Source organism: Bidens hawaiensis, unplaced genomic scaffold, assembly GCF_021521415.1.
Source record: "Bidens hawaiensis isolate Kalapana, Puna unplaced genomic scaffold, B.hawaiensis_p1.1 tig00006397_1, whole genome shotgun sequence".
Taxonomy (NCBI): Eukaryota; Viridiplantae; Streptophyta; class Magnoliopsida; order Asterales; family Asteraceae; genus Bidens; species Bidens hawaiensis.
This window is the reverse complement of record NW_027491434.1, coordinates 1,101,330-1,116,321: the sequence shown is the minus strand read 5'-3', so window position 1 is coordinate 1,116,321 and position 14,992 is coordinate 1,101,330. Positions and strand designations below refer to the sequence as shown.

At 38.3% G+C, this 14,992-nt stretch overlaps 1 protein-coding gene across 1 annotated transcript; it reads right to left on the bottom strand.

Annotated features, from left to right (window-relative positions):
• Positions 1–14: 14 nt before the first annotated feature.
• LOC143632569 (alpha-aminoadipic semialdehyde synthase-like) lies at positions 15–10,306 on the bottom strand. The gene is made up of 24 exons (XM_077101055.1): positions 10,040–10,306; positions 9,085–9,171; positions 8,866–8,995; positions 8,216–8,389; positions 7,543–7,625; positions 7,339–7,434; positions 7,134–7,209; positions 6,840–7,011; positions 5,932–6,028; positions 5,656–5,816; positions 4,885–4,942; positions 4,654–4,794; positions 3,605–3,946; positions 3,348–3,428; positions 2,546–2,611; positions 2,303–2,420; positions 1,941–2,070; positions 1,783–1,862; positions 1,154–1,312; positions 793–1,027; positions 616–724; positions 376–525; positions 236–305; positions 15–105 (listed from the first exon to the last, which is right to left on the bottom strand). Exons 1-24 carry the CDS (start codon positions 10,289–10,291, stop codon positions 53–55), a joined length of 3,120 nt encoding a protein of 1,039 aa, XP_076957170.1. The 5' UTR covers positions 10,292–10,306; the 3' UTR covers positions 15–52.
• Positions 10,307–14,992: the final 4,686 nt, after the last annotated feature.

The following is a 14,992-nucleotide window of genomic DNA, read 5'->3' as shown; positions in this document are numbered from 1 at the left end:
CACTGTTTGAAGATAGAAAAACAGTTAATTACATGAAAGAACGCAACGCATGTTAATCAATCTTCTCCAGTATGTTGAAACCGTAAGCGTGCAAGATTTCCAGTGCTGCAGACCACAAGCAGAAGATAAACAATCAGTTTCCATCATCTAAAAAGATTCAGTAGCAAAATAACCAACTTTGTATTTTCGTTCGACTATCAAAATATTAACCGACAAATAGCTGATCAATATTTACCTGGCTCATAAACTTCTGGCTCAATAGGCCTTAAGATGCCAGTACTTGTAATTTTCTTGGCAAGTAAAAGCTGTATATTCAAAGCACCTCAGTGAGTCTTTCTTGATGAAAATGAGAATACAAGAATATTAATTGCATACCAGAGTTCCAATGGCTACAGGAATCCCGACGGTGGATGCCATGGCGCTTGTCTCACCCTTTCCAAATTCCAAAAAGGTAGCCTGTTGACGCTCCGTAGGGCGCCCATTTGAGAACTCTACCACTGTTTCATGATACAAAAGAACCATATCCTGACAATTTTTTCATTATTATTAAGTTCCTCTAATACCATTTTACCTATAACATTTCAAATCTTATTTATATGATAACTGACCAACTACCTGTTCCATGCTGGTATAGGCTAATCTTTCTTCCATGCGGAGGCATGTCACATCAAATGCAGTTTGGCATGACGAGGGTATCTCTGTTTGCTCGTAAAATCCCAAAAATCTAAGCAAGATAACTGCTAGTCAGTAGTGGTTATAAACATACTCTGCAACAAAGACAATTGCGCTTACATAATTGCTTTAGCTGTCCTGATTGCAGCTTCGTTCTCTTTGCAGATTCCACATGCTAGCAGCCTTTCTGTTATTAGCTTTTCTGCCTTGACTAATTCATCAGAGTTTATGACCTCCAAAAGCTCAAACAGGAATGTTCTATATGTAGCAGGTCTATCTTTATTTGTAAGAATTGGACGAACTTCGCTGTTGAAGAAACCGATTCTTGCTAGTGAACCCATTATTTCACCAAACCCTGTGCATAAGATACTAATTTTTTTAGTCCCTTCCAATTAATATAAAATTCCTACCACTAAAAGAGGAAAGGAACACCCAAAAGAGGTTTACGCAATGCGGCTAAACCAGAAACACATAGCAGTACCTTCATATCGCAGCGTCCCACGAAAGATTCTCAATGCTTCTTTTGCTACACCATACAAATCTCCATAAATTAAAGAGTCTCGGTTGGGTAGGACCTCCAGTGCAAAAGCTGGAAAATCATGTAGCCGGAATTTGGTGGCTGACTTGTAGATATCACCCCCTGAAAGTTCATTCCTAAAATAAAAAATCGATAACATCACAAGTGTCAACTCATGCACAATCTAGTCCTCAGACCATGCTGAATAAATGCCCGTATTTCATAACCACTAAGATGAACAACTTGCAGTTAGTAAACATATCTAGAAACAGTTGCACTGATATCAAGGTGTTCATGCATCTTATACACACACAGCCTATACCGTATATATTTGAAAAACAAATAACCTCCAACTTACATATCAAAAGATAAATATCAAGTTAATGCACACAACAGGTTACAGTAAACAATGAATAGCATACAAATAATTCATTATAAGTAGTAACGGGTTTAAAACCATCGGGTGATGCATACACACTATATCTACCCATACAACAGTGTAAAAGTCACATGTATACAAAAAAAAATGTGCACTTTATAGTATACCGGATGGTGAAAATATGAGCCTAATATGAACTTGTTCAGTGGCATACCATCAACATGCACAGTTTGTCCATCAAGTCTGTAGGTGGCAGGATTGTGCCCAGCTCTTATAGCCCCCGCTGGATTCCAGCTGAAAGAGTTTTGTAACAATAAATACCATTTAGCATCTACTTTCCATGCTGTAAACAATACAACTTGTTAAAAATACCTGAACTTGTAAGCTAATGGGTTATTCGCTGCTGCCGGAGACGGAATACCCCCACAGTTGGATACAAAGGACTTGATTTTCCCACCTTGAGCATGTGCTTGGTTGATCATCTTCATTGCCATCATATGATCTGAACCATAAAAACTTCTGCATTCATAAAACATGCCTACACAATTCCTAACAAACTAGTGCTCGAGAGGGTGAAACCAGCTTGAAGAGTCGAAAAGAAAATCAAATGAACTCATTTTACAAAGGCTGCTGGAACTTTCTCAAAAATCAATGCATCCTTTTGGTTTTTTAGCAATGCTAGCTGAAACTATAAGTAAACATATGCTCAAAGGAAAAACTAAGGCGGAAAATACCTATTCCCGGATCCAAGCCCATTTCACCAAGAATTGTAATGCCACAGCCTTCGGCTGCATCATGTAGCTTGAGCATTGAGTCATTAATGTAGCTAGCAGTGACAAGATGTTTTTTAAGCTGCATTAAGAACATAAAAGCTTTAATAAAACAAGAGAGAGCCTCCTCGCACTTAGGCACGCTTTTTAAAACCAAGATAATGAGAATACTAGAAACCTTTCCATGTTTAAGGAAGAGTGCAATACCTCAATGCAAACATTAGCTATGGTACAATGAAAACTTGGAGGCAATAGGCTGACAACAATATCAACCTGCGTGCATAAAAGTACATTCACAATTAACACGAGTCCAATAAAAAAAACAAAGCAAATAGTATCACTACTTTACAAAAGATAATCGCATATGAATTTGCACTTCATTAACTTAAAACACAAGTATCGTGTATACATGCTTATAGATGTATGTGTATGTGTGCATATACGCATGTGTATATATGCAATACGCATGTGTATATGTATATACACATATGTGGTGGGTTACGCTAAAATGGGTTCAAGTCCTAAAAGTGTGAGAAGCTACCATGAATCAATTCAGCACACTTAAATTACTTTTGTTTCTTTAATATAGCAATACTATACTCAAATAAAAGATCAAAAAATAATCGTTTTATGGTATAATCTTTTTAATAAAAATAATGACCTATAAAAACTTATTTGCGCCTTAAAAAATGATGGAACTAATAAAAGTCCACAGTGGTGAGTTTTTCCTATTTTGCCCCTCCTAGCCTTGTATCTCATTCAAACTGTGTCCAAGTAGCATCAATTTCATCCTAGCCTTCAATTGCCCTTGATCAATGGTATACAATCTTTCTCAACACTTTTTAGGACTTGAAGCCTTTTAGCATAACTTTATGCCATATATATGTGTTTTATGTGTTTTTGTGTGTGTATATACACACACACACACACACATACACATGTATATTTGTCTCATAGAAACAACAGAAGCATTTTCAATACTAATAAAGTAATAGCGAGGAGTACCAACCTGACTGGTGTACTTATAGAGACTATCATGATCCATCACGTCCAGCTCAACCGCAATTGCATCTGGAATGCCTTTGATTGTCTGCATCCAATAAACAATGAGAATGATAACATCATAATAACAAAACTAGTGAATATAAAACAGTTGTCACTGCTCAACGAGCACATCAGCAGTTTATAGTCAAGTACAAGATTTAAACTATGCAAACAAAGTCGTATTTCAATCACAAAAGCCAGAGTAGATATAGTTGAGGGTACCTCCTCTGCATCCTTGAGAAAAAGGGATGCAACTATAACTTGAACGTAGTTGTGCTCCTCGAATTCTGCTGCTATCTTACATGATTTTTTCCACTCTGATGGTGAATTGCTTCCAATTGATGACAAGAATTCAACAGCAGGTTGACAAACCCGCCCCGCGCCTAAAATAAGAACCGTGTTCCTTTTTTTTGAACCATAACCCATGCTGACAGAAGTATCCTTGACTTCGCCAACCTTGAGAGCAAACAAATTTGTTTTTCCCTTGTCATCTTCTTTTGGATTTGCTATAGATGTTAAGGTATCAACTATTTTATCAAGGACCGCACTATCATCCACACCAACCTAGTAACACACACAGACTAAAATAAGGGCACAGTAGTAGAAAGAAACTGCATGTCTTCTAGTACCATAGGAAGCACAATGTGTTTCTAATATTGCAATTCCATCGGTTTTCGGTCTCAAACATGCAAACAATAGCCTATATAGCAATTTTGTTATTTACTGTCCTCAACTATGGAGTCTATATAAGTATGGCTAAGTTGGTAATCAGAGAAATAACTGAACTTTACATATACTTCATTGAAAAGAACAAAGAAGCAATCACCACTTATACACATAGTAACCCTATCTTAATCATGACACGACATATGATATGACTATTATGCCCCTGACCCTAAACTCGGAAAACAATAACAATGAAGAAGAAAAAATGTACGCATTTTGAAGATATGGCTTGTCATGTATCTCTTCTACTTTGGTATTCCACATATAGAAAATCCTTGACAACATAAATATAAATATGAGGGAATATTAAAATTTAAAATTACTACTGTTTACATTTTAACTATGCAACGCTCAAAATGAGAGAAAGATCTGAAGGCTTATATTTGGATTGTCCTCTATTTGCATTTTAATCTTTTAAGTGACAAGAGATATTGCTATAGTTTATGCACAGATGGATGGTTGTTTATGGTATAATTCAACATCATCCATAAAACATTTAAACTGATATGTAGAACTAGATAAGGATGTTAACTGAAAAAACTTACTTCTAGTTCTGAGTAAGACAATGAGTCTGTGCATTGGCCCACTTGACATTTGACAAGATGAAAGGAGCCACCAGCAGCCTCAATGATATCCAAGGCCTCGTTGATCAGAAATTGGTCAAAAAGATGACCACTAATAGAAACCTGTAAAATTCAAGACTATCAATACATACATAAAAGGCATGCATTATGTTAGGATAAAGTGATAATGAAGCATGAAAGTTAGAAGCTAACCAACATAGTGTATCTCTTCTTATTAGAGAGGCCATTGATAACGTTCTCTGGTATTTCCCTGAAAATGAGTAGTTGGTAAACTTCCATTAGTTGATATAATCAAAATTATAAAGCAGAGTTACACACAAAAAAACCCTAGGAAAGAATCCAGCGGGCCAGGGCTGACATATCGTGTTTAACAGGTTAGAGATGAAAAGATTAACACAAGTATCAAACATGAAAATGACTCGTTAACCACTTGGCTATGGTGGTTTGAGCGTGGCAATTATATGTTTGTGTCAAGAAGGAGAAATGATGAACCCTAACCTCCTAATTTTAATTACTTTTAAAAAGGTATAAAATTGCATAGCGTACTTGTTTTTGTTAAACATGTCTTATCGTGTCTAAACATGTATCCAATTTGCCAGCCCTTCAGCTGCCAATGGACCATAAACTAATAAAGTAATAACTAATACATATAAAACTCCTCAAGTTGAAGCATAGATGTTAATTATGCCCAAGTTGTTACAAATCAAATTTATCTTGTTATCCGGAGAGGTTTAGTGAGGATATATGCAAGTTAAAAGTCTGTCTTAGTGTGAATAGGTTTAGGGAGGATGTATGCAAGTTTTATTTGTAACAAGTACGGCATGAATAACATCGTGCTGCAACTTGAGGATGGGTGTTAAATATGTGTGTGTATGCATTTGTATGTGTATATATACATACATGGATACCATGTAAAGAAGAGGAACAAGATACGATATTATCAAGTTAAATAAGAATGCGTACTGTGAATTGCGCATTCGAGGAATATATTCATATAAGTGGGTAAGAGTCCCTCCATGTGCTATACAAGCTCTCCTTAAGTGAAGAGGTAGGTCTTCAATATCCTTAGTAGAAACCAAGTTCCCAATAAAATTGGAAAGAACATCACCAAAATGTTGTGAAGCCTTTATCATCAATGCTAGCATGTTAGACACCATAAATATAATACAAGAGCAATGATAGCTGATAAAAATAACTTTGGAGAGAACATCTAATTAGAGATACTGATATTTATCGCACCTCTTTGGCAAATTCAGTTGGCAGAATGTCAACAGCTAAACATATAATACCATCGCCCTCGATGTCTTCATGATACGAGTCAGCAAATGGGTCATATCTACCAAATTATTTGTCAAGATCGAAAAAGAATGTAGTAAGTATTTGAACATCGTAATAAGATAACATGTGCTAGGTAAGGTGCTTTCTAAAAGGAAAGCGAAGAGAGCGAGATGTAAAACCAACCTAGTAATAGTGTACCTATTTTCTATATGCTTAAACAGTTATACTAGAACAAGAAAATAAATAAATAGAACTATATCAATAAGAAAGGCACACATACATGGAAAGCATCAAGCATGGCTATGTGCTAAATAAATTTGCCTATGTCATGTCACCAATATTGAAGTACAATTCTTATGGGACTCACCTATGCGCTATCATTGTGTATTAGTAAATTAGTAAATTCAAATATGTAATAAAAATACATATACTTAACAAAAGTATGTGTCAGAACAGTCCTAAAATGTAATATGAAGATGCATGGCTACCTATTAATACAATTACAAGTACCATAACACAATCAAAACCACCAATTAAGCCTACATCATATGCATGGTAAAGGCATCAAGCTTGGGCAATCATTTCCAAGACTAAAGTTGTTTGAATTAATAGAACAATGAAAGGGAAAATTTAATGCTGGGTGTTTAAAGCCATGGTCATACGGTAAATAAAAATGCTATAAGAGTACCTCTTTAACAGGTTTGAATTAATATTTTTTACTAAACATGTACGGAAAGAATACAGGAAATGGCCTTGTGACGAAGAACAAAGAACAACTACTAAGACTTGAAAGCTAACTGTAAAAATTACAATGTCATAATATGTAATAGTGTGGAGCTTCAAAAAATAAGATGAAGAGCTAGATATACCTGAAAAAAGGCGAGTCAATTAATGTGGTTCTATTCACAAATTCTATAGATCCTCCTATATCACAAGTTATATCACAAATTCCAACAAGCGGACAGCCTCCATGCACAAGATCCTGTAGCTGCTGGTAACTCAACAAACGAGGATATCTTCTCTCCCAGTACATGCAATTAACTGCATACCATTTGATTAGTAAACAGGTCAAGAACCAAAGTACAATTGTAACTATAGCCAACACCTAAAACACATAAGGGAGATGAGAGAAAACAACTGGACATGAAATAAATTTTACAAACCTATAACGGATGCATAGGGAGCAACCTTCTTGTGAAAAATTGGCTTGTACCGTTCAGGATGTGCGTAATAATCAACCTGGAATTAAACATGTTAGTTTAGTTTTCAATTCTACTATTTAAAAGTTCTCCTGTCATATTTCTGAAAAGAGTACATAAGAAACCACAAAGTTACTCGGCAAAGAAATGGGAACTTATTATTTCATACTTTATTAAAAACTTCAACAGGATCACTATGTTCAACCATGTCTTCATAACTCACAACACAGCCATACACTTGGAAAGCTCTTCTGGATTTAGAAGCCTAAAAGCAACACTACCACAATAAGTGTAACGTGGTGCAAAAGAAAATGCAGCAAAGAAGTTGTATTCTTTCTCATGCTGAAATATATAGGAGAGCTAATAAAGGTACCGTGTCAAATAATTCTGGAAGTCTACTTGGATCCACAAACGTATGAGGAAGAAGCTTGAATATTTCTTGTGCTCCAAGAGAAACTAAGATGTAGACCAAAACAGATCAACAAAGCATACAATATTTCAATGACACAAGGAAGCTATGACAGTGTAGATAGAATATCAAAATAAAAACATAAAATGGTAATGACAAAAGGTATATTGGGGTTTGCTAATCACCTAGACCCAAAATATCATGGGTATTTTTGTACATGGACCCCCGGGTACACCTTAGTGTATGTTCAAAAGGAATAATAACAACCCGCTAAAGGAATCCCCAGGAAGAGCACAAAGAGAAATCTAATTCTCTGTCAACTGCAGCTTCCCTCTTTGACAGTTTCAAACTAGCCATGACAACACTCTCCATTCCTTTATAAGCTAAAAAACTAGAGTATCAAAAGGGAAAGGGAGGGGGGGGGGGGCAGCGTTTATTTCTTTACTAAAATACTGATTTCAACAAACACATTGCCGATTCATCCCCTCTTTGTTTTTGTTAGGACATGGATATATGCATATGTATGACATGTTTGACATGAAATATTCATGGTAAAACTACAAAGACAAACCATACCGAAAGCAGACTACTTATCACGTAAGTTTTATAGACATGGAATTATTTTAAGTACACATACCATTTCCAGAACCAGTGAAAACAAAAACTAGAGGACATATGCTTGAGGGCAATCCCGTAGTAGCTATCTCTTCACCCACAGAAACAACTGCAGCCTTGGCAGCAGCCAGTGATGGATACATATAAGATGAGCCTAGTGACAGGAACGGAGTGGTATATCCAAGACTCAGATATCCTGAAAACAATAAATCATTATATTCAGTCCAATATGACAAAGTGAAGACTATGTAGCAACTTTAAGGCTGTTCATAAATTGAGTTGTCCATTTGGTAATCATCACCATCTCTGTTTTTAGCCATCCTAAAATGAAGTGTCTTAATTTCTACAGGGATGGGGCAATCTGAGTAAAGGGTAAACACTGATCTTATTATTTGGCTTCTTGGGATAACATAACACTTCCTAGACAAGGGATGAACATATAAGCACGACATGAGGCAGATTTCAGTTTTAAAACTGATAACTACAGGAAAGGGCAATGCAGAGAAACAGCTCTTTTAGTCTAAAGTGATATGAGAGAAGAAGTAAAAGAGGAATGTTTTCAGAAGAAAACAGCTCTGTTAGTTTAAAACAAGAGGATCTTTGTTGGTCATGAAACAAGAAGAAGATTCAATTCCAGTAAAATACAAAAGGATATAGGAAAAAAGGATTTACTTCTTCCCAATCCACTTAAGAAGTCGACAAGTCCAGCCCTGCCAGCAAATTTGCCAAATGCAAGCAATCTTTTGCCCTCATCTCCAACTATGAGCTCATAATCAAACAAAGATGCCCTTTCAGCCAAGATCTAAGAAATAATATTAATCAATCAATTAGTACAATATGATACTGTTGAATGAGAAAGAAAGAAATCAAAATATGTGTATATATAGTTACTTTATCTAGCAAGGGCATATTTTCTTTCTGTGCCTTGTGTGTATGGGAGAAAAATGCATATGCTCTGTCAGGAAGAATCATCTCCAACTGCACCAAACAATAAGGGGTAAGAAATAACCGAACCAAAAACCGACGAAACCGAACCGAAATTAACCGAAAACGGTTATTGGTTATTTTTTGTACCCTCTGTTAACCGAACTGAACCAAAAACCAACGAAACTGAACCGAATATAACCGAAATGGTTCTTGGTTATTTTTTGTACTTGCAGTTAACCAAAATTAATCGAACCGAACCATTCATATTTTTTATATATCTCTAGCTTTTATATCTCTCCATTTCATGTATTTATAAGCACAAATTTTAGCCCGAGTTTGGTTTTTATAATCAGAAATTAACCAAACCGAACGAAAAACCGACAAACTATCCAAATAAACCGAACCGAAATCATTCCTTCATTTCATTTATCTATATCTCCATTTCATGTACTAATGCATCCATTTAATGTATTTCTAAGTTAACATTTTAGCCCAAATTTGATTTTGGTTAATAACCGAACCGAAAACCAAAAAATTAACCAAATAAACCAAACCGATTGGTTAACTTGGCTGAGTCTAATAATCGAACCGAACCGAACCATGCACACCACAACCAAACATTATTATTGAGTAATGTGAATTAACAAATGCATAATAATAATAATAATAATAATAATTCATGCATTTATGTCTCCATTTCATGTAATTCTAAGTAAAAAATTTAGTCAGAATTCGATTTCAGTTAATAACCGAACCAAAAACCGAAAAATTAACAGAATAAACCGAACTGGTTGATCAATTTGGTTGAGCTAATAACCGAAGCGAAGCGTTCACACCACAACCAAACATTATTTATCATTGAGTAGCATGAATTAACTAAGAATTGCATAGTACTAATAATAATAACAACAACAAGTACCTTGGGTTGCTTGATCCCCAATATAAGACCACAGTCGGATAAATCCTGAGAAACCTGACATCCAACATCCCCATAGAGATCATCATGATGTATTCGCTTCGTCGACGGCTGCACAATAATGCGTGTAACTTCCTCCTTACCGAGCTTGCCGCTGTGCAGAAGGCGAGCACAGTGAGCTGGTGTCAATGGCGCCCTTCGCTCCCACTTGTTTGTAGTCTCCGATAGAATGCCGATAACTCCATTGCCAAGCATGATGATATTGATACCTGTATAACGGTAAGTATCAAATTATTATTAAAATATCAAACTGTAACGCCCTGGAATTTGACTGGTAGACAAAAATCAAGGAATCATCGGAAACTATACACTTTGGGGTTCTGGACGATAAGTTCGGAACCCATATCATTGGAGAAATCTGCTTTTATCATTTGAAATGTTTATTTTATAAAACGACATTTACGCCTGGAAAATATTAATTTTTATGCTTTTGAAAAATAAAATGTTCTTATTTAAAAAAAAAAAAAAAAAAAAAAAAAAAAGATTTTAAATAATTATTCGGAAAATGGTTTATAAAAGTTTTGCTGAAAAAGTTTTAGTTTGTTTAAAAACTTATGAACTCGACTAGTCTTGACCCGTCGGTAGCCTAAACCCGAACCCGAGTCACCCGAGTATTTAAGCGGAAAATCAAGTATTCTTACACCATCTCTTTCATTTCCACCAACACTTCCCACCCAAACACTCCCACTTCTAGAGAGAGAGTAGTGAGAGAAAGTCATCCAATCTAAGATTCGAGTCCACCAATCTGTTTATCGTTGTTGTCGGTAAGATCTTCTTGAAAATCATACGTTTTTACAACCAAAACCCGCCCCGAATCGAGCAAAAACTCCGACTTTTGTGTCAAGTGTGTTCTTGGTCAAAAACCGTCATTTTTGGTGTCAAAATGCAAGCTTTTGTGTTTAAAAGTACTAGGAATCGATACCCCTTTCAATCCCGAGCATTTCCATGTCAAAAACTTCGATTTTTGGGTCAAAAATCTGGAAAATCTGGAAAACCCGTGGGTATCTCCGTCGCCCAGCTTTCAGTCGATCGAATCAGTTCATTCGATCGAACCAGTCGATCGAATCAGTTCATTCGATCGAATGTGTCGATCGAACCAGTCCAGTCGACCGAATAGGAAAGCAACCGAATGGTCTCCAACTCATTCGACCGAATGAGCTTCGTATTCGATCGAACGTCTGTCTATTCGATCGAATGTGTTTCTATTCGATCGAATGTGTGTCTATTCGATCGAATGTGTTCCTATTCGATCGAATGTGTGTCTATTCGATCGAATGTGTTCCTATTCGATCGAATCAGGTCAGAACCAAGCTGTTTCGTCTTTAAAACCTAGTTTTTGCTCGAGATCGTGTAAGGCTTACACTCTTAGACTTAAACTGCGTTGTTAACTTATTATGTCCTTGTCTAGACTTAGAGGATCGACGTTTGACAGCACCCGACCGCCCTAGCAACCACACCTAGTCAACAAGGTGAGTTCATAGCCCCCATTTTTCTTTTAAAGCCTTTCAAATCATTGGGGGTGAAAACATGGTAAATGTACACGTTTTGACAAAACACATTTATTCAAACATTACTTATCATAAACACTTGACAAATCTTTTGCAAACAATGAACATTGGGAAAACAAGTAATCATGGCAGGTTACGCGTACCTTAACTTTCTCGGAAGTTGTGTATGCATAATCAAATATTCAGGAGTAAATATGGGAATCACTCAGCGTTTAGGGAACATTGGACGTTTGGAAATCAAAGTCATGTACCCGTTATACTTTATCATGAAAACACATTATTCATTGGTCAGTCTTGTGATCGTGTGAACAGTGGCAATATAGGTCACAATAGTGCATAGGTTTGATCTCCAAGTGGTCGATTGGTAGACAGGCCGTCACTAGATGTGGGATTCTAAAGTGATCGATTTAGAATACACGTGACCTATGGGGTTCTTAAGTGTTCGATTAAGAATCCGAAGGATCTCTTAAGTGTTCGATTAAGGATCCGAAGGATCTCCTAAGTGATCGATTAGGAATCCAAGAGATACTAAAGTACGCTTTAGAATTCTCTCATGGTACCCAAAGTGATCGATTTGGGTTACCATCAAGGAAATCAAGTAGCATAGTGTGGTCTTGTGTGGGGTCGATGTCAGGTCTTGTGTGATCATTATGCATCATTATCATTTTTCATCATGGCATGGTTACATATGATTCTTGGGTATCTTATACATATATCCTTGATACCGTTCCTCCTGCATGCATGGAAACAATAATTGGAATCTTTATACGAAACTCTTGCAGATTCAGTTGAGATGATAAGCATACCAAGCATAGTAGGATAAGTTGTAGGAGTGGTGGGTTAGCCGATGGTACACCCTATATATAAACCCCTACAACTTAGCCTAGTATGCTTGTGTAGGGCTTATCACTACAGTATTAGTTAACCTATGAATTCACTCATCTACTTTTTGTAGTTGACGTTTTATTACATGTTTTCAGGAAATGAAGCAGGAAGTAGCTAATAGCTGATAGAGGCCTTAGAGAGATGAAGGCTAGGCTAGGAGTTGTTTGGAAACTTGATATTTTGTATTAAAACAATTTGTTTCATGTTACCTGGATGATGTAATATTTGACAGTTTGGTTTTGTTTATGCATTTAGACTTTTATACTATTGTGCTCAATCAATCACGACCTAGTCGCCACGCCTCGGTTTTCCGCCATTACGACCGGGGTGTGACAGATTGGTATCAGAGCCAATGGTTATAGGGAATTAGGAAACCGACCTAGACTATAACCTAGGACCCTTAACTCTAGATAATTCATGCATCACTATCACACGCCCACACTTATGTGCTTGCTATGTGCTTATGTGCTGCATCTTTAATTGTGTCTATCGTAGCGATGTATTCTTTGGCTATTCCTTATCCTGTTATTCTTATTCCCGGTATCATTCTTGCGCGTTCTTTTTCTTTTTCAGAATGCCTCCTCGTCGCTCGTCCGTTAATGCTGACCCTGCTGACCTCGCTGCCATCATAGCGCAGCAAATTGCAGCAGTTCTTCCGGGTCTGGTTAACAACCTAAGGCAAGAAGGAACCTCGGGCGCGCCACAAGCCCCAGAACCGAATCCTACTCTTCAGGCCGACAGGCTCTATAAGGCTTTTACTAACACTGGGCCTACGAGCTTTAATGGATCCGAGGGAGCTGCTGGTCTTCTCCAGTGGTTCGAGAAAGTCGAAGCTTCATTCAACATGTGCTCTTGCCCGGATGAACTCAGGGTCAAATTCGCGGCGAGTATGTTCCACAAACGGGCTCTCACGTGGTGGAATATCGAGATCAGAACCAGGGGGCGAGACGCGGTCTTAGCCTTGCCCTGGGCCGAGTTTGTTGAGCTAGTCACGCAGGAGTTCGTTCCGAGAACCGAACTCCAGAAATTGGAGGCTGAGTTTAGGGCGCACACGATGAAGGGCGCCGATCACATGAAGTACACGGAGAGATTTCATGAACTCTCCCTATTGGTGCCCCACATGGTTACCCCAGCTTCTCGCGCTGTCGAGCAATACATCAGCGGTCTTCCGGACTCTATGAGGGGCATTGCGGTTGCAGTTGACCCCACTACACTTAAGGCAGTGATCGATCTCACTGCCCGTTTGACCAGGGAACAGCTCAGGTCCGGTGTTTTGCATCAGGATAAGGGCAAATCTTCCGATGGGAAAGCGAAAAAGGGGAACAATAGGAAGCGGAAAGCGACCTACTTAACTGCGATCACTGGTGCTACGCCTATCAACTCCATGGCCCCCGTTTCAGCCGCAACAGTCCAGGGAAGACCGAGAAAGGAATATACTGGGCCGCATCCCAAGTGCAACTTATGTTCTTATCATCACCCAACAAGTGAGTTGTGCCGCAAGTGCACAAATTGTGGACGATTCGGACACCTGGTGGAGCGCTGCAGGAGTCCTGGCAACCAATTGGCTGTGGGGAATGCTAACCCTCAGCCTAACCCTGCTCGAGGCTGCTTCGAGTGTGGCGCGATGGACCATTACAGAAATCGATGCCCTCGCGTCACCAACGTTCCTCCGGCTCGCGGGAGGGCCTTCACCATTGGAGCTGCCGAAGCACGCCAAAACCCCGATGTTATTACTGGTACGTTTACTCTTAACAACAATTGGGTGTCTGTCCTATTTGATACAGGAGCTGATAGGAGTTTTGTCTCTTGCGAATTGGTTCCTTTGCTGAAATTAAAAATTTCCGAGTTGGAACCTGCCTTGGTTGTTGAACTTGCTAGTGGAGAGTCCACACAAGTGAGGTCTGTCATTCGATATTGCACCCTTACTCTTGTCACCACATCGTTCAGTATTGACCTTATACCTTTTCGTCTTGGAAGCTTCGATCTAGTTGTGGGAATGGACTGGCTGTCTAGCAATCGCGCGGAAGTAATCTGCGCCGAGAAACTTATTCGTATCCCTCTGTCTTCTGGTGAAATTCTAACCATTCAAGGGGATAGGTCGGGTGGATGCCTAAGAATCGTTTCTTGCTTAAAAGCCAGTCGGTACCTTCAAAAGAAGTATCCCGCATTTCTAGCCCGTGTTACTCTCAAGGAATCCAAAGTCAAGAGACTGCAGGACTTCCCTGTCGTGCGTGAATTTTCTGATGTTTTTCCCGATGAGCTGCCTGGACTTCCTCCTAGCAGGCAGGTGGAATTTCGTATCGATCTTATTCCTGGTGCTCTCCCTGTTGCTAAGTCTCCTTATCGTCTAGCTCCGCTGGAACTTCAAGAATTATCGAATCAGCTTCAAGAACTTCTTGGCAAGGGATTCATTCGCCCTAGCTCGTCTCCATGGGGAGCCCCAGTACTCTTCGTCAAAAAGAAGGATGGGACTTTCCGTATGTGCATTGACTATCGGGAGCTT